Source organism: Lytechinus variegatus, chromosome 6 (genome assembly GCF_018143015.1).
Source record: "Lytechinus variegatus isolate NC3 chromosome 6, Lvar_3.0, whole genome shotgun sequence".
Lineage (NCBI taxonomy): Eukaryota > Metazoa > Echinodermata > Echinoidea > Temnopleuroida > Toxopneustidae > Lytechinus > Lytechinus variegatus.
This window is the reverse complement of record NC_054745.1, coordinates 18055129-18073246: the sequence shown is the minus strand read 5'-3', so window position 1 is coordinate 18073246 and position 18118 is coordinate 18055129. Positions and strand designations below refer to the sequence as shown.

At 40.7% G+C, this 18118-nt stretch overlaps 1 protein-coding gene and 1 long non-coding RNA gene across 2 annotated transcripts; both read right to left on the bottom strand.

The window, feature by feature from the left end:
* Positions 1 to 105: 105 nt before the first annotated feature.
* On the bottom strand, positions 106 to 1845 carry LOC121417116. The gene is made up of 3 exons (XR_005970313.1): positions 1745 to 1845; positions 419 to 434; positions 106 to 156 (listed from the first exon to the last, which is right to left on the bottom strand). It is a non-coding gene; the product is annotated as an uncharacterized LOC121417116 (long non-coding RNA).
* Positions 1846 to 1847: 2 nt separating this feature from the next.
* On the bottom strand, positions 1848 to 16880 carry LOC121417609 (the record flags this gene model as incomplete). Its single annotated transcript, XM_041611346.1, has 6 exons — positions 16568 to 16880; positions 15754 to 16001; positions 14939 to 15067; positions 3576 to 3738; positions 2375 to 2420; positions 1848 to 2031 (listed from the first exon to the last, which is right to left on the bottom strand). Coding segments are annotated over exons 1-6 (1017 nt in total), but the record flags the coding sequence as incomplete, so codon positions are not given.
* Positions 16881 to 18118: the final 1238 nt, after the last annotated feature.

Below are 18118 nucleotides of genomic sequence, written 5' to 3'. Positions count from 1 at the left end.
AGCATTTGGATATTAGCATCCTTCCTATTGTACAGGGAACGACGCTCGATGTGATGTAACTCTATGTCATCAAATCCCAGTTGCTTGCCAATCTTATAGAATTTCTCTTTGTTAATGTGACGGGAGAATTGTATTAGCATACAGTCGGGAATCTCTCTGTATCATTGGATTGAAATCATGAAATTCACTATCAGTAATTGTTACCATTATGACATACATTAACTTAAAATAAACAAAATATTAAGAAATGTGACAAGTTTGCGTATTGTAATTTAAATAACAAATTAAAGTTTTAACTAATTTATAATAATCTTTAGTGTTTTTAGTAAAGCAGAATGTCACACATATCACTTTTGAAGTTGCTGCTTATTTCATTTGGCTATAATAAAACGCACTGCAAATAAAAAAAAAAACTTACTCAGTTGGGTCAATATCTTGATGGACGTAGCCGAATCCGAGATGGGAGCAATGTTAAGAGAAAAGAAAAATCAATTCATGAAAGAAAATTTACTGATAAAATTAAAGGTCAAGTCCACCTCAGAAAAATGTTGATTTGAATCAATAGACATGATAGAGAAAAATCAGACAAGCACAATGCTGAAAATTTTATCAAAATCGGATGTAAAATAAGAAAGTTACGACATTTCAAAGTTTCGCTTATTTTCAACAAAATAGTTATATGAACGAGCCAGTTACATCCAAATGAGAGAGTCGATGATGTCACTCACTATTTCTTTTGTTTTTTTATTGTTTGAATTATACAATATTTCAATTTTTACGAATTTGACGATTAGGACCTCCTTGCCCGAAGCACAAAATGTTAAAATAATGGAATTCCACGTGTTCAGGGAGGAATGAAACTTCATTTCACATGAAAATGACGAGAAAATCAAAATATTTCATATATCATATAATAAAATACAAAAGAAATAGTGAGTGAGGGATGTCATCAACTCTCTCATTTGGATGTAACTGGCTCGTTCATAAAACTATTTTGTTGAAAATAAGCGAAACTTTAAAATGCCATAACTTTCTTATTTTACATCCGATTTTGATGAAATTGTCAGTGTTATGCTTGTTGAATTTTTCTCTTTTTATTCAAATCAAGTTTTTGTTGGGGTGGACTTATCCTTTAATTATTAGTACGCTGCCTAGATGTTAGCTAGTATGTCGTTCCTGATGCAAACTTATACAATCTTCAAATACAAACGAGATGAAGAATTTTGGCAAGTAATTTATACAAGAGTTATGGTAGAACCACTTGAGAAAAATTGACAAAACCCGTACTGTCAATTTTTCTAACAATATTTTACCCCCCAAAAATGCAGTTACACCGTGAATCTAGAAGCATTTTTCTGAAACTAGTAAAAAATAATTACTCAACCCTTTACGGACGATGAAAAACTAGACGAAATCCATAGTTTAATCCACAAGCGAAAATAAAGGATAACGCTATTCAATTTGCATGTTATTATCAACTATTTTTTGTGATAATGAGAAAATAAATTAATGCTTGCAAAATAAATTTACTGTTATTGTAAGATATTGTCAGATATCCGTACTCTCCATTTTATAGCAATATTTCCGATTTCTTACAAACGAAGATGCAGTTACATCATGCAGCTAAAAGTAATTATTCTGAAACTAGTAACACAAATGATTCTTATCAATCTCCTTAGATACAACAGTTATTATAAAAACGAAGACTGAAACCAAAGTAAAATCAACAAACACAAACTCAAACCTGGTAAAGTTGTATCATTTGAAGATGAGTTGAATGATTCTATAATTGTGATGAGGGTATTCTTTGCTGCTTGGGTAGATGCTTGTCTCCCTCTCCATACCACAAGCATGTCGTATGTAGCTTGCTGCCTATCTCGGGATCTTTTATACTCTACCCGATCCAACTCAGCTATGGTGAAGCCAAGAGCAATGCCCAAATCATAGAACTGATTTACGTCCATTGTCTGGGCTATTGTTAGAATGTCTATGTCAGATTGAAGGTCACTGTTCTTTACTTCTTCTAGCGTCCTAGAAGATGGATGAAAATAAAAGGCATGGCTGAAATATCAAAGAACTGCTATTTAATATTAATTAATCTAAATTACTATATTTTAAAATCGTTTTCACTTGCTATATCACATATACATCCACGGCGTGTCACTGTATTTTAAAACCCTTCGTTCAAACGTTGCCGTTTTGAGAACCTGACTGAAAGTTCACGATCATAATTATTATTGATGTCTTTATCCGTCTAATCGAGTCAACAAGCATATTACCTGAAATTAAATAAATCTTTTTTTTCTAAACAAATATCTGAGTTTCCTCAAAAAGGAAGAGAAAAAGAAAAACACGTTAATGGATGGAAACCTACCTAGTGAGATCTGTCTGTTCGGAGGGAAATTCGCACACAGGTCCATCTAACACAGAGAGAAAATGAAGAGACATAAAACGAACATTCCACTGTGTTTTCTGTTTACAATGATAATACTTCTCTTTATTTCATTATCTAAAAATATGCTTTTTGTTGTCAGCGATAGTGTCAAAGGATTATGAAGGCGGGGTAAGTTGTGACAGTTTTTGCTTTTTGCATGTTAAAATTGATATGATTAATAATCTTGTCGAAATAAGTACCTTGCCTTGAAATTTAATTCTTTTGAAATATTGTTTACCTATATATAACTTTCTATCCCCACACTGAAAGTCATCGTGACCTTTGAAAAAAACGATGTCAAATGGCTCAACTTGCCCCATATATGGGGTAAGTTTGAGCCACCTTCTGGGGTAAGTTGAGCCACAAAAACTATGTACAAAATGTATGGGGGAGGACCGGCATGTCATATTTTTTGTTTAAAGTCTTTTCACTTGCTAATTCTCTATAAATACTAACATCCTTTAAAAGGAAAAGAGCAGTCATGTAAATTTGCTCCTTTCAGCCAGCATTTCCATCGATTTTTATGGTTTGTTTTTTTTTAAGATACATTACCATAGGAATTACCATGGCTCAACTTGCCCCATGCTGTTTGGCTCAACTTACCCCAGTCCGAACTTAGTGCGATAATTTTGTATCCACACATTTATTATGCATCCATCATATAAAAGACTATGACAGGAATGAAGATCCATACCTGGACTAATAATGTTGTTATCATGTCTTTATTATATCTAAAGACGTGTGTGTTTATAAAGCACTTATCTATTTCACACTCTTTTTTACTTTTTTGGCTGAAATTCATATTTTTCCCTCTAAAAAAACTGCTTTTTGTTTCAAAGATGAAAACAATATGGTGGGGTTAGGGGTTATGCTATGGGTCATCAATACATGACACCGCCACAATGTCTGACTCATTCATTATTGGCCTGGGGCTGGTGGCTCAACTTGCCCCTATGCTCAACTTACCCCGCCTTCCCCTACACCTTGTTATGAAAAATGGTTTAATACCGTTCATTAATTAGTTCATGGAGCTGAATAACATGGCGGGTAATTTTTGAATCCATACCCTTATCCAACTCTTTGGTGATTAAAATAAGAAACATAACATTTTATCATTGAATTATCAAGCATGAAATTCTACCTGTATATCTGATGACAAAGGCAATAGATCGTGATATTCCAAGCTTCCCAGCCTGTGTAATCGTTATGGTAATCACTGCAAAGTTTAGATCGTCCTCACTGGGTGGAACGTATATTGATATACATTGGTTTATCTTGGCTAGAAGGTCCCTAAGAGAAACGATCTGTTGGGAAAAAATACAGCTGCAGAATAGAAATGCATAAACCACCAAGAGGCTGTGCCGTTTGGACAGGCTTTAATCCACCACCCAAAAAAGGATTATTTAAACCGGGGGGGGGGGGGGATAGCCAGGAGGCTCCTAGAGAGTAGAAATAATTTACTAACGTATGCTTACTCTCCACGGAGCCAGGAATTACTTCCCATTCATGTACGTGTACCGCCCCCAAAACAGAAACTTTCGCCCCCGAGATTTTTAACTTAAAAGAACTAGCCCTTAAACATATAAGTGGGATATAACTTCATTTCCGACGTTCCTACGCTATCGATTTCATTTTTAAACAAGAATTCATTTAAAAAACGAGAAAAATATTATGAAAAGACGGGGGGTGGGACTTGACGCTGTCATCTTGTTTCTCATTGTTCTTTGCCAACGTTACGGACGCATGCATCCGTAACGTTATGTTAATGAATTCTTGTTTACACATGAAATGTTTTACTTTAAGTTATAGGTAAATATCATTAATTGTACATGCCTCAATTTATTTTGTCTGTATAAGTTCATTGTAATTATTTCGATACATTACTTTGTTCTGTTGAAAATGAAATAAATTGAAATTGAATTGAAATCGATAACGTAGAAATGTCGGAAATAAAGTTGCATCCCATTTAAATGATTTAGGGCCAGATCTTTAAGGAAAGTAGAAATCTCGGGGGGCAAATAAATGAAAGGAATCCCTGTCTCCGTGGAAAGTAAGCATACGTTAGTAAATGATTTCTACTCTCTAGGAGCCCCCTGGCAAGGGGATACTTAGAATTGGTTAGGACGGGGGTGTGCGGGTGAAGGTACAAAACCCATACCCATATTTACGGGTCATTTTGGCTAAAAGGGTACCCATTATAAGGGATTTATTAAAATATGAAAATACTTACCATGATTTTCTTATTTACGAGATAACTGGATATACCCATTTGATTTGCTAGTTCATTACGATGAACCTGCGTGCCGAATATAGAGTACACAACTTTTCCTGCGCGCGCGCTGCATCTCCCTACCAACGCACTATCCCAAGATCGTCGCGCAATTTGGCGTCCATTTCCTCTCATGAGCCTGCGGGCAAGACATGTTGTCACACAAGGCGAGGGGTAGGAGGGAGGGTTCAAATGGGTATATCCAGTTATCTCGTAAATAAGAAAATCATGGTAAGTATTTTCATAATTTACATCAATAACTGGGATATACCCATTTGATTTGCTAGACCAACACGGATTCAACGTGAAGGGAGGCATGTCTAGACTAAGAAGTGCGTAAAAATAGGGAGATGAAGACACAAAGGCCGTTGCCTTACGGACAGGGGAGGCGATAAAGCCTCATGTGAAGAAGTCCTTAAGAGCAAGGAGTGAAGGAAAGAGGGGCGTCAATAGGCGGACCTCGAGAAGTCGTGAACGACGATTCCAAGAAAGAGCCCAAGAAGAATGATACTAAGTATCATGGGCCCTCGGCCTAGTGTCAGGAGAACAACATCACCAGCTGACAAGAGCGTAAAATTCGGAATTTGTTGAAAATTTCAACAAGAATCGTGATCGGAAAACTGAAGCTTTAAGGCTCAGTAAGTGATCAATCGAACAATCTGAGAAGGCGAGAGATCTCAGAAGCCTCCGCGTGGGAGAAAGCGCCCAGAATTCGATATCTGTCTCAAATGCGTGAGGGCAGAACATCTGCAGAATTCTGTTAAAGAGAGCTGTGGCAGAAAGTTACTAGCGGTCCGAAGGGGACTAGGAACGACGGAGAGTAGGGATTTAAGAAGAAAACCACTCGTAAGGCAGTCAAGGGTCGAGAAAGCGACTGAGTGCCATCCTTTTAATAAGAAATGCCGCGGACCTGCTGCCTATGTAGAATAAAGCAGTCTGGTTAAAATAGCTCAACCGGGCGTGTCAGAGAAACAGCGCGGTACACATCACGACAAAGGTGTGATAGACCGAGTGATCGAGAGAGAACTCAGGATTCCCTTTCTCCCGTACTGATTGAAGCACCCATCTGAGGGTGCAGTGCCCGCGGTGGAAGAGGTGGCTTGGCTCAAGCCACCATTGCCGAGAGAGCCCGTGAGGCTAGGCTGCGATGGATGACCGCCGGGCGGGGGAATCCCTAGCAGCAGCAAGTGTACGCCAGAGGGAGCTGGCGAAAAGTCTCTGTCATGATCCTACGTGAAGGCGACAATCAAGAGATGTTCTAACGAACAGACATCGCCAGATATGATACCTCAACAGTTACGTTCCCAACGGAATCGAATGAGGTAGCAACGGCCCTGTCCTATCAAGTTCGGGACGGAAACTGGCTAAGAGTGTCGATGTCCTCGCTTGAAGAAACAAGCGAAGGAGGAGGGAGACTTGAGGAAAATAATCACAAAAATTTCCATCAGTCTGCGGTGAGAACCAGTTGTTTATGAAAACAGCCACAAGGCCTGGTCTCTCAGGTGATCGTAAGAGCAAGCACCGCCGGCGCCGGTTGCGGCAGCGTGGAACAGTCCGATATCGGAGAATAAGGAGTTCCAAAAAGCTGCGGGGGGCGGCAAAAATGACGCCCTAAGCAGTGGGGGATGAGCATCTAAGTTTCTAAAAGAAGAACTCCAGTGAAGTAAATCACTTACATGGAGAGACTCATCCACAGTCGGCCCGAGAAAAAGCGGGTCGTAGTGATTGTGGTTAGGTAGGCATAAGCATACATGCATCCACGGTTACATCATCCTCGGTCGTGCGGTGACCATGGCCACATGCATTGCATGGAGGGAGGATGAAAGCAGCATGCGAGGCGACTCGAGTGTGCCGAGTGAAAAAGCTTCTAAATAAGAAGACGGTTCGACAAATGGGCACGGTAAGACATCCACCGTAGACCACTCCACACAAGGAGGAAACGGCGGAGACGCCCGCAAGCTTGACCCACATAGAGGGCAGTCTATAAGATAGACTGTTAGAGCTCGACCGATGGTCTGGAGGCGTACAGTTTGGTGTAAACTCGCCGACCCGGTACGGTGGGTGTGCCCAGAAAGTAGGCATAGAATGCCGACAGAGAAGTCTGGGGCTTTAAACAAGCTTGAACGCACGTACATAGCCAATAATCTCATGAGATGTACGGCGGTTTCTTTCCTCCGAGATGATGCTTACCCGACCGGAAGGACTCGGGGAACAGCTGTGAATGTCAACAGGAGGGATATCTAGCATATGAAAAGCTGATTCCCTCCAGGTATTCGGTGCGGGTGCTTTCGGCGGTGTCCGGCTGGACGACCGGTGATGGCAGCTCGGGCAGGGCTCGAACGAGCCGCCCGAATACGAGACAATAGGTTAACATAACCATAATGCACCGGGTGGTGAAGGCGTAGCGATTACTAAGCACAGGAGAACTTTTAATCGCCGTGACATTCAGATCCGATATACATACTCATAAGTTCGGAGAGCTATGAGGTAGTGAGACATACCGCTGAGCGGTGATGGTGCTCATATCGGAGTCGCCCTCTCTTCAGCGGCGATCGCTGGAGGACGGGTGTCTGTACTAGCCCTGACTCTGGCCTTGCAATGTTAGGAGCTAAGTAAGACAGGGCACCCTTACTTTCGAATAGAAAGTGAGGTTCAGGCCAGAAACCGACGGTCCCGTCGCCTGGGCGGACGGTCCGCGGACGTGATAGGTTGCCCCCTCAAAGCAGCCAAACATTCTCACGAGAGAAGTGCGGCATGCGGTATGTAAGAGATTCTTACCTCCAATCTACGGGCCCGCTTAGGGGGTAGAATGGAGAGAGTTACCGCTGAAGGAGTCGTCGCCGTACGTGGGCTTGACGTAGAGGGCGAATTCGGGAGTACCTGCATAAAAAGGGGGAATACCCATGCAGGTAACTCGCCGATGGCTCCCCGGAGTGCGGGTTGGCGAGAGAAGTCTCAATCCGCTCAATACCCGACGCCGGCAATAAGACCGCGGCGGTCTTATAATGACGGAGAACACGAGGATAAGAAACCGTAATGCTCGGGGACGCATAGATGCAGCCTGAACGGATGCAACGTCCAGCCGTCGGTCACCGAGAGCTTGCCGACATATTGATGCTTGAAAGCCGTATGTCGGAAGCACCTGCATAGAAACGGGGGTCACCGTGTAGGTGAACAGCGTTTCAATAAATGCCCGGTGTGAGAGGACAGGTGATTGCTTGAGCCGCACAGTGCTTAGCAAGGCGGCTGAAGCTGATATGAAGCGTGGGTGAATTACCCGCACTGCTCATGGGAGTATGTGCGACGCCTTACCCACAAATATCGGGAGTCTGGGCCCGTATTCCATAAACGAGATAAGATTTTTGCTTAAGTCTTAGCAATTTGTCTTAGCATTTTGCTTGTCTAAGAAATCTTCCCTAGCGATATTCCATAAACTTAAGACATTTGTCTCAAGTCAGGCGATATGGCTAAGCCAAAGTCTCAAATTCTATGACCTTCAGTGACCTTCTTAATGATAAATTGCTGCAGAGGTCACTGCAACAAACTTGCAAAAATGTGACTAAAGTTGTTTTTTCTTAAAAATTTGGATTTTATTGAAACTAATTACAACTATTGTAGTAAGAGAAGAGCATTCATCACACATATATGGTAAGAATTTTTAATTCAACATATCTATATTTTTGTTAATTACCAAAACATTTCAATCCCAAACCGAGTGACTTGCAGTTTTTTTTGTGTATCAGTCCCATATATTACTTTTCATGTATTGTTTGTCAAAATATAAATTGAATATATTCCTCTCGACATCTTTACTCTAACTTCAGTTTAAGTAGACCTAGGCCCCCTAAGAGAAAACTTTTGTAACTTTTGAGACTAGTCTTGGGTCTAACATTAGGCCTAGATCTAGCCTAGGCCCAATTAGATCTATAATATCCGTTTGGAGGAGAATTAAACATTGTTTTTTTTACTTTTTTTACCTTTTTATGAAGGCTGCAAAACGTAACTTTGTTAGTAGTAGCGGCATGCCATAGACATAGTGGAGCAACCGAGACTGAAGCTATATAATAATACATCATATAGACCTAGGTATATTAGTATTGGTCTAGGCCTAGAACAACATTCAGGACTTAGCCTGGCTTAGCCTTACTTAGGACAGGGATAGATTTACATGTAGGACTAGAATAGATCTGACTTAGAGTTAGGCCTAGCCTAGACCAAAAGCTTCTGTCCCCGACTGTATTTTGATTTTTCTGTTAAAGTACGAGTACGACACTTGGCAGTCTAACAACATTACGTTGGCCTAGATCCTAATCTCACCAATGTGATATGACAGTAAATGTCAGAAACTTTTAAATAAATTCCCAGAAACGACGGTTATTCCTGTCTACAGACATACAGTGCTACTGCTAGGCCTATCGCTATGCATTGCTTGCCAACTACGCCTAAACTAGTTAGATCTAGGCCTAGTCCTGACCTAGACATCTATGTAGATTCCAAGTAGATCTAGGACTAGGCCTAGGTCTACTTCAGGTCCATTTATTTTTTTGGAGGGGGATATTAATTTATACATTTTGGGGAGTTTGTTTAGATCTAGGTTTCTAGAAAACAGGCCTTAAGTAAAGCCTAGTAGTAGACCAACAGCTCAGTCTAGACTGGGGCCTAGATTTATATAAAAATTTACTTCAGGTCTAGGCGGCCTAGCCTATTATGGCTATACTTCAAATTCATTCTAGATTCTATTTCTAGCCTAGCCGGTAGCCCTAACGTTAGGACTGGCTGATCTCAGACTAGTCTACTGTTTGATCTAGAATCTCTAACGTAGGCCTAGATCTAGACGAAAAATAAGACTAAAAGCTATCTAGATCTAGTAGAAGTAGAACTATATCAATCTAGGTGTTCATAGTTATAGGTCGAGATCTAGAGTAGAGACTTGTAGACTCTATCAAAATATAGATTCTAGTTTTTAAAAATAGTAAATGTAGGCTAGTCTAGATCTATTCAAAAAGGAAGTAGGCTAGGGATCTAGCATTAAGTTGAATCCAGCCAAATGTGAATTTTTTCTTTTTGGCTCCAAAGTACCGGTACATCTTAGTAAAATCCACATCGACTCAATCTCATTTTCTGGCCTCACTGTAAATCTGTCAAGTTCTTGTCGCAATCTCGGTATAGGCCTAGTTTTTGATTCTCACATGTCTAATCACATTTCTTATATTTGTAGATCAGTTCGCTACCAATTGCGAAATATTGGTTTTATTAGGAAATACTTGTCTCGACCGGCCACAGAAAAATGGGTTCATGCAACAAATTTTCCAATATAGACTATGTTTTGCAGATCTATACCTCAAAATCAATGTGTGAGCCAACTTTTGTAAGAATTGGTTGAAAAATAAAAAGGGTTTCAGACCACAAGATTTTCACCTAATTTCAAATATAATATGTTGTTACCTTGCCTTGGCAACACGATTTCTGATACAGACAAAAAATATTCTTGCACATTTTTAACTCAAGACTGATGTGTGTGCCAAATTTCATGAGCATTGGTTGAAAAAGATGAAGGAGTTCGAACTACAAGATTTTCGTTAAATAATATGTTACCATGGCAACACGATTTTTGATACCGGCAAAAATATGTCTTAGACATCTTGAACTCAAGACTAATGTGTATGCCAAGTATTTAGGAGAATAGACCAGTTGAAAACTGATAAAGTAATTCAATCACAAGATTTTCATTTATATTTGGTATTTTTTGTTACCATGGCAACACAATTTTTTATATAGGCATAAAATATGTTTTGCACATTTTCACATCAAGACTAATGTTTGTGCCACATTTCAGGAAAATTGGTTAAAAACTGAGGAAGTAGTAAGATTTATACATAATTTTTGCCATTATATACCGTTACCATGGCAACACATTTTCTGACACATGCATTAATGTGTCTTGCACATCTTTCCTCAAATCCAATGTGTGAGCTATCTTTCATGAGAATTGGTAGAAAATTAAAGAAGTATTTTAAACGGCAAAATTTTGGCCATAATATATTGTTACCATGGCAACACAATTTCTGAAAAAGAAAAACATCTTCCACCTCCTTACCTTAAGACCAATGTGTGTTCAAAATTTCATGAAAATCGGTTTAAAAAATGAAGTAGGAGCTCGAAATGCAATATAGGTATAAATTGTAAAATTTTGTTGGCTGAATTACCTCGAAGGTAATACAATTAAGACAACTCACAGCTGTCTTAAAGTTAGGGCTAAATTCTTAGCCATGTTGTATTTATGAAATACAGAATCTGCAGTTTTAAGAAAAGTTACTTAGCCATTCATTCTATATCTGTCTTAGTTGCGCAAAACCTCTTAGCCAAATTCTAAGACAAAATTCTTAGCCAATTCTTTATGGAATATGCGTTTTGGCTAAGAGTTTTATCTTAGACAGAAATATAAGACAAAATGCTTAGATTTTTGACTTAAGCATGCTTATCTCGTTTATGGAATACGGGCCCAGGTGACATAATGGAGGGCGTATGTCGATAACACCTGTGTATTAGCGGGGATTTCCCTTGCAGGTGCGTGAGCCGGCGAATCATGAAATCGCCGGTGACTCTCCGAGGTGCAAGATGGCGAATGTCTGCTTAACCTGCCCGGTGCTCGACACGGCGGTTTTAGCTGACAGGGAGCATGAGGATAAAGATCCGTGATGCTCGAGGGCGTTCTGTTGTAACATGAAGTTACGACGCCTGGCCGTCGGCACAAGAATCAGAAGGAAAGGTCTGCCCGCACAGCGGGGTTAGCGACCTAGACTTTCTTCTTGTTCTTCCTCTTCTGTGCGGCCCCCCCGGGGGCAGAAGAGGGAACAATCATCGGGAGTCTGGCGACATAGTGGCGGGCGACGCCCGTATGTCGATAGCACCTGTGTATTAGCGGGGATTTCCCTTGCAGGTGCGTGGGCCGGCGAATCATATTGCCGGTGACTCTCCGAGGTGAGAGTGACGATGAGCGACTGTCTGCTTGACCTGCTGGTGCTCGACACGGCGGTTTTAGCTGACAGAGAGCATTAGGATGAAGATCCGTGGTGCTCGAGGGCGTTCTGTTGTAACATGAAGTTACGACGCCTGGCCGTCGGCACAAGAATCAGAAGGGAAGGTCTGCCCGCACAGCGGGGTTAGCGACCTAGAATTTCTTTTTCTTCTTCTCTTCTATGCGGCCCCCGCCGGGGGGCAGAAGAGGGTATAATGATCGGGAGTCTGGTGACATAATGGCGGGCGACGCCCGTATGTCGATAGCACCTGTGTATTAGCGGGAATTTCCCTTGCAGGTGCGTGAGCCGGCAAAACATGATATTGCCGGTGACTCTCCGAGGTGTGTTGGATGGCCGGTGTCTGCTTGATCCGCTCGGTTGGTAGTACCGTCGGCTGAAGCAGGCAAGCCTGGGGGTAAAAACCCGCAGTGCTGGAGGGCACTCTAGATTAGCTTGAGAAGCTGAGAGGCCTGGCCATCAAAAGAATCAGAGGACAGACCGCCCGACGGAGCGGGGCTTACGTCTGTGGTTCTCCTCTTCTTCTTTTCTTCTTCTTCGGTTGCTCCGGCGCCGGAGCGGAAGAAGGGACAAGAGGCTGGGCTGCGCCTGTCTTCCTCTCCTTAGCTCTCCCACAGGGAGAGCCAGCCGAGGACCAGACGCTGGACCAGAGGCTGGACCAGAGACTGGACTGCGCCTGTCTTCCTCTCCTTAGCTCTCCCACGGGGAGAGCTAGCCGAGCGAGAGGAGGCGTCGGCCGAATCTGACGGCGTCAGATTGAATTGAGAGTCCGACACGGTCGGACTCAGGTGCCTCTTCCGACTAGGGGCTGGTAGCCCTTTGCCGACGCTCCCTAGAGGGGTCTTACACGGCATCGAGCCTAGTCTTTGCCGGGTGGAGAGACCCGTGCTCTCCCCCGGACTTTAGGTGACCCGATGGCCGGTGGGTCTGACAGCCCTAGAGGAGTCGCCGTTTTCTGTACTAGTGCGACGCTCCCCAATAAGGTTCAGGTTCCGGGACGGAAGCCTTGGCCATCACCGTGCGGGCACGTGGTCGCAAATCCACGGTTCCACCCTTATTAAGCGGGGCACGTGAACGCGCGTCCACGGTTCCACCCCTTTGAGAGCCCACGGGGCTCTGACTCTGTTCTCGCTATCTATACTACCTGTGGTGGGGGATAAGACCCCGGTGTCGGGCCCCGAAACAGCAGTCGCCTGAGGCTCTTCAGAAAGAGAGTCCGAAGGCTCATTATTGCCGTAGGGTGATCTAGTAGTAAGACAAGGACCTCAAAAAGCGGACTTTTGAGAGTCAAAAACGGATCTCACAAGGATGATACAAGGTAAAATCCCAGAACAAAGGAAACAGTAATAATTAAGAATTATTAAGAGACACTGTCCCTGAAGTCCGTTAGAAAAATTAATTATTTGATTATCACAACAAGAATCTGCTTCCGCCAAAATTCTGAAAAGAAGGAAGGGGGGAAGCATCTAAAAAGAAGAAAACACTAATTTTTTTTTTTTTTTTGTGTCCACCTGTTCAAAAGAAAAAATAATTTTTCTTGAGGTGAGGATCAGCTAAGGAAAAAAGGGGAGCAAGATTCCCTTTCTTTTTTTTTTCTTTTTTTTTATAAACAAGAAGTTTAAGAAAAAAAAAATTTATAAGTCCAGAGACCGGTAGCTGACTTGAAAAGGAAAGGGGGAAAAACAAAGATAGCTTTCCCGAGAAGGAAGGCCGAGCCAAAGGCGACGAACGCTGACAGGAGACGGCTTCCTAAAAAAAATCTAAGTATTCTTGTGAAGGAAAGAAAATAATTTTTTTTTAATTAATTGAATAATTAATCAATTAATAAACACAAGAACAAAGGATTGATTGAAACAAAAGAACAATCAACTAACTCGAAACAAGAAACAAAGAACTTGAATCGAGGCAAAGGAGCAAGTCAAGAATTAAAAGAATCAATCAATTAATTAATTAATCAATTAACCAATTAATTCAATTAATAAATACAAGAACAAAGGATTGATTGAAACAAAAGAACAATCAACTAACTCGAAACAAGAGACAAAGAACTTGAAACGAGGCTGGAATACGACGCTCCTAACGTCCTACAGAACCTATCTGTGGAGAAATAAATCAATTAAATTCACGACGAGTCGTATAAACGAAGAAGTCAGTGAATAAAAAGATTTAAAGAATTAAAAAGGAGCGAAGACAACGCCCGAGCAGGAAGGCGCGGAGCTATGGGGCGGAGAGGTGAAGACAACCCGCCTGTGAGAAACGTATCTTTAAAAACAAACTCACGAAGAGGGACAAGAAACGTTAAAATAATATCACGGAAGCTCCGCGCGACGTGATAATCCTATAACAATCTTAGATGAGAGAAAATAAGATTGAAATAAGGGAAGAATTGCACAAAAAGAATCCAAACGGAAAACAGAAATGCAATTTTGAGAGTGTACTTAGCTTGCGACTGCACTCGACCGCAGGCGAAAGTAAAAGAGGAAATGGACGCCAAATTGCGCGACGATCTTGGGATAGTGCGTTGGTAGGGAGATGCAGCGCGCGCGCAGGAAAAGTTGTGTACTCTATATTCGGCACGCAGGTTCATCGTAATGAACTAGCAAATCAAATGGGTATATCCCAGTTATTGATGTAAATTTTGACAAGCAAAAATTAAAAAATATAATAATAATAATAATAATAATAATAGCTGGATTTATAAAGCGCTTTTTGCCAGAGGATACAAAGCGCTGCTATTATTACCCCGGCTTTAGCTCGAGCTACCATCACCGGCGCCCAGTGCATGCATGGAATTACTCCTGCCGGGTACCCATTCACCTCACCTGGGTCGAGTGCAGCACAGTGTGGATGAATTTCTTGCTGAAGGAAAACACGCCATGGCTACGATTCAAAGAAGTTATCACTAAAGGAGGAGAATATGGACCCATGTTTAAGCCCAGTATTTTAAAACAGGGGCCATGGACCCATGTATCTAAAAATTGGGGCAATGTTTAGGGAATTTCCAGCATAAAACCATACCGCATGTTAGGGGGGGGGGGTCCAAAAAAGCGACCCATTCTAGCGGCACATCTCCGTATGCCTTATTTTGTGAGTACTTTAAATCGCTTTAGGATCAGTTTCATGCTAACAAGGAGCCTGATTGCTAAGAGCACCTTATTTGTTTTACGATTATCAAATAAGTTCCTGAAGCTTAATTACCTGGCTCTCAATTTCTCCTCCCTCACGATGGCACGTGATTGTGACGTCACCAGCCTTTGTTTCAACATTGAAAGGGACCGAGCGATGACATCTGTGGTAAGATTGTTGTCTCGACTCCTCTTGTGTTGCCTACAAAGATGATTACGATTGTATTTTATTTCAATTATCAAAAAATTATAAAAAATATCAAAATCCATATTTTATAATTCTAACTAGAAATCTGAAGTACAAAAACTCCGAAAACTAATTTTGCCTGCCCAATTGACCTTCGGCGCGGCAGCGCTATATATTTGTCTGACGCGGCCGGAGCTCCCGACTTCCCGCCGTTTGTGAATCGGACTCTCTACCAGCTGAGCCAACACAACCGTTGAAATGATTGATATGGTGTATTGATGTTATTACCAACATGCAATTACAGATGTGAAAAGTTTACTTTACCTGAGGTAATTGTAAAAAAATCCTGGTTTTTATTTACAACGGTGCTAATATCTTTAAGCAGAATTATCTTAAATAATTGTGATGATAAGAGCAATACTGATTATGACAGTGATAATTATATTAAAAATGATAACAATAATAATAATACTATCATTAATGGTGAAATGGTTCAGAGCGCTTCAATCATCACGTCAACCAATAGCATTCAAGTAATTTTGTTCTACCCGCGAACATTCACCTCATATGGCTGGAGGGTGGAAATTCATCAATCAACAATTTCTCAAATGATAAAGGTCTTCGGGTTTTCAGAGCTGTATTTATTTGGCGAATGAATGATAATTCTGAACTTATATGGAGTGACGATGTTTAATACTGACCGCTTCGTTTCCAGGTAGGTCGTTACACAACTGAAGATTAACTGCAAGCTCTTGTCCTCTTTTGATCCTGTCTGGGACGTATGGAGTACACATTATCCGCTGTCGAATCACCTGTTGTTCGAGTGGAATCAGAACCCACCACTCTGCACAGTGGCCAATGTACAGCTCAAGATGTCTTTCGTAAAGTCTGCAGTATGGTGATGTGTCTGGTGAGCTGGATGATTGCTTCCTTAGAGTTTTCGGTAGATCTTGTTTTACCAATACCGAAGAGAGAAAAGATCAATGAAATTCACCTCATCACGACTTTCAGAAAGTCATAATGGTTATAAATTGTATAAATATCAGGAACGGTATTATAAGTGAAATAATTACCTGCTTAAGGAAGCTGATATATTGAATGATGACAATGCGCTGTTAATTTGTTTCTATAACAAACACGTGAACACATTATCAATAATGCACAAAGCATTTTCATTCCTTTGATCCAAGATAAAAAAAAAGAAACGCATGGAAATACGCCTTTGTCAATTAAGGACCGTGCCAGGAATCGAAACCCGGACTTTCAATGTGTATTCGGGCGGCTTAGACCACTCGGCCGGCACCACACCGTTGATAGTGCGAATGATTACGAACGCTGCCACTTATAATTTTACTGATTGTAGTGATGATCTTAAAAATGTCAAATTTGATATATGGTTTATATATATAGGTTAGCGTCAAAGTCATTTTAAGAAAAAAAACCTAAATGATTTACTGTACAGTTACCAATAATACGTATATTGTTTTACTCCAATATCAATCTTCATGGACTTACCCTTGATAGAGTCCCACACACGACAAACGATGTCTGGTTTTACTTGCTCTGGATGGACGACCAAGGAAGAGTGTGGTATAGTGATCGTAACAGGTTGGTTGAAGATCAAGGGTTGAGGGTCACACTTGATCCCATAGCAGGCCATTGATTCACCTTCAGTGATATCTACACAGGTATTTTCTCTACAGATGGTTAGGGTGATCTGACAAGAAACATCAGGTGGAACCGCTCCAGGAGGAAGGTACATTGATATTCCATGGTCTTCTAGATTGATTTCTTGACTGGAATTTCTGTTGACTTTGACAGAGGCAGCGTTAGAGTTCGATTGCCGATCTGTGATATATGCACGTATACAAGGTGAACAAAAAGGTCACGGTACACAAAATGTAGAGGAACAAACCTGCATTTCAGCCAATGAAATTGAATAATAATCAAACAATTTTACAATGTATATAATCCTATCAAAAGCTAACTAACCCTTGTGTTCTGATCTCGGTTATTCAAATTCCGTTCAAAATGGTTTGTTTTTAGATTAAAGAATCAATCGAGGCATAAAGACGAATGACAAACGTTTTGACATCAATAAGGCATAGAATATTGTAAAGTAAAACCCAACACAAAAGCAACGATTATCACATAGCATAAGATGAACGATTACAGAACATTGACCATACGACACGAGGTCATCGACCACAATCAAAGAAAATAGCATTTAAAAATTCGCTAATATATAAACGATAAAGTTTTAAAATCAATATGATTCATAAGTAGTCAGATACATGAATTATGCAAAAAAAATCAGAACACTGATTTCCAGATCGTAAAAAAGCATTAAGAATAGGAATGAATAGGAATGAGAGACAGAAGGCGGAGTTGATAGGAATATGGGGAAAAGATAAAGGAAATGCATTAAGAGATTTGATATAAAATCACAAAGAGATAAAGAATTATGATGAATGTATAGGTAGAATAACGAGAGCGAGAAGAATAAGAACAAAAAGAGAAGAAGTGGAAGGGTAAGAATAATAAAAGGTGGAAGAACAATACCATAATAAACGAGAGGAAAAGAGAGCTATAATGGGGGAAAAAAATAAATACAAAATTATATATACATAATTAGAGTAAAACAGCAACCCTCTTGTTCCTAAAGTAGACAAATGGAATGTTTTTCCATGAACGATCAGTCGGTCAACAAGATATATATCAACGTGCAGTCTGCGACGAATTCGGTGACGATTTCTTGTTTCATATTTCAGAGATGCTCTTACCTCTAGTAGACTGTGCACCATCCAAGGCAGGTGATCTGCAGTAAGCAATTAATACAAAATCATTCAACTTCTAATATCTTGAACCATATTTACTACATAAACTGCATTAAAATCATTTAGAACATTCAAAAGAAAACCGTTTGTTTTGATGGACTTCTGATAATAATACATCAGTGAAAAATATTCACTTATTATGTGCCATTTTAAATTGCAAACTGTGTTTTTTAGAGCTACACGAACTAATTAACCCATAGAATATTGAAAGGACAATTCCATCCCAATA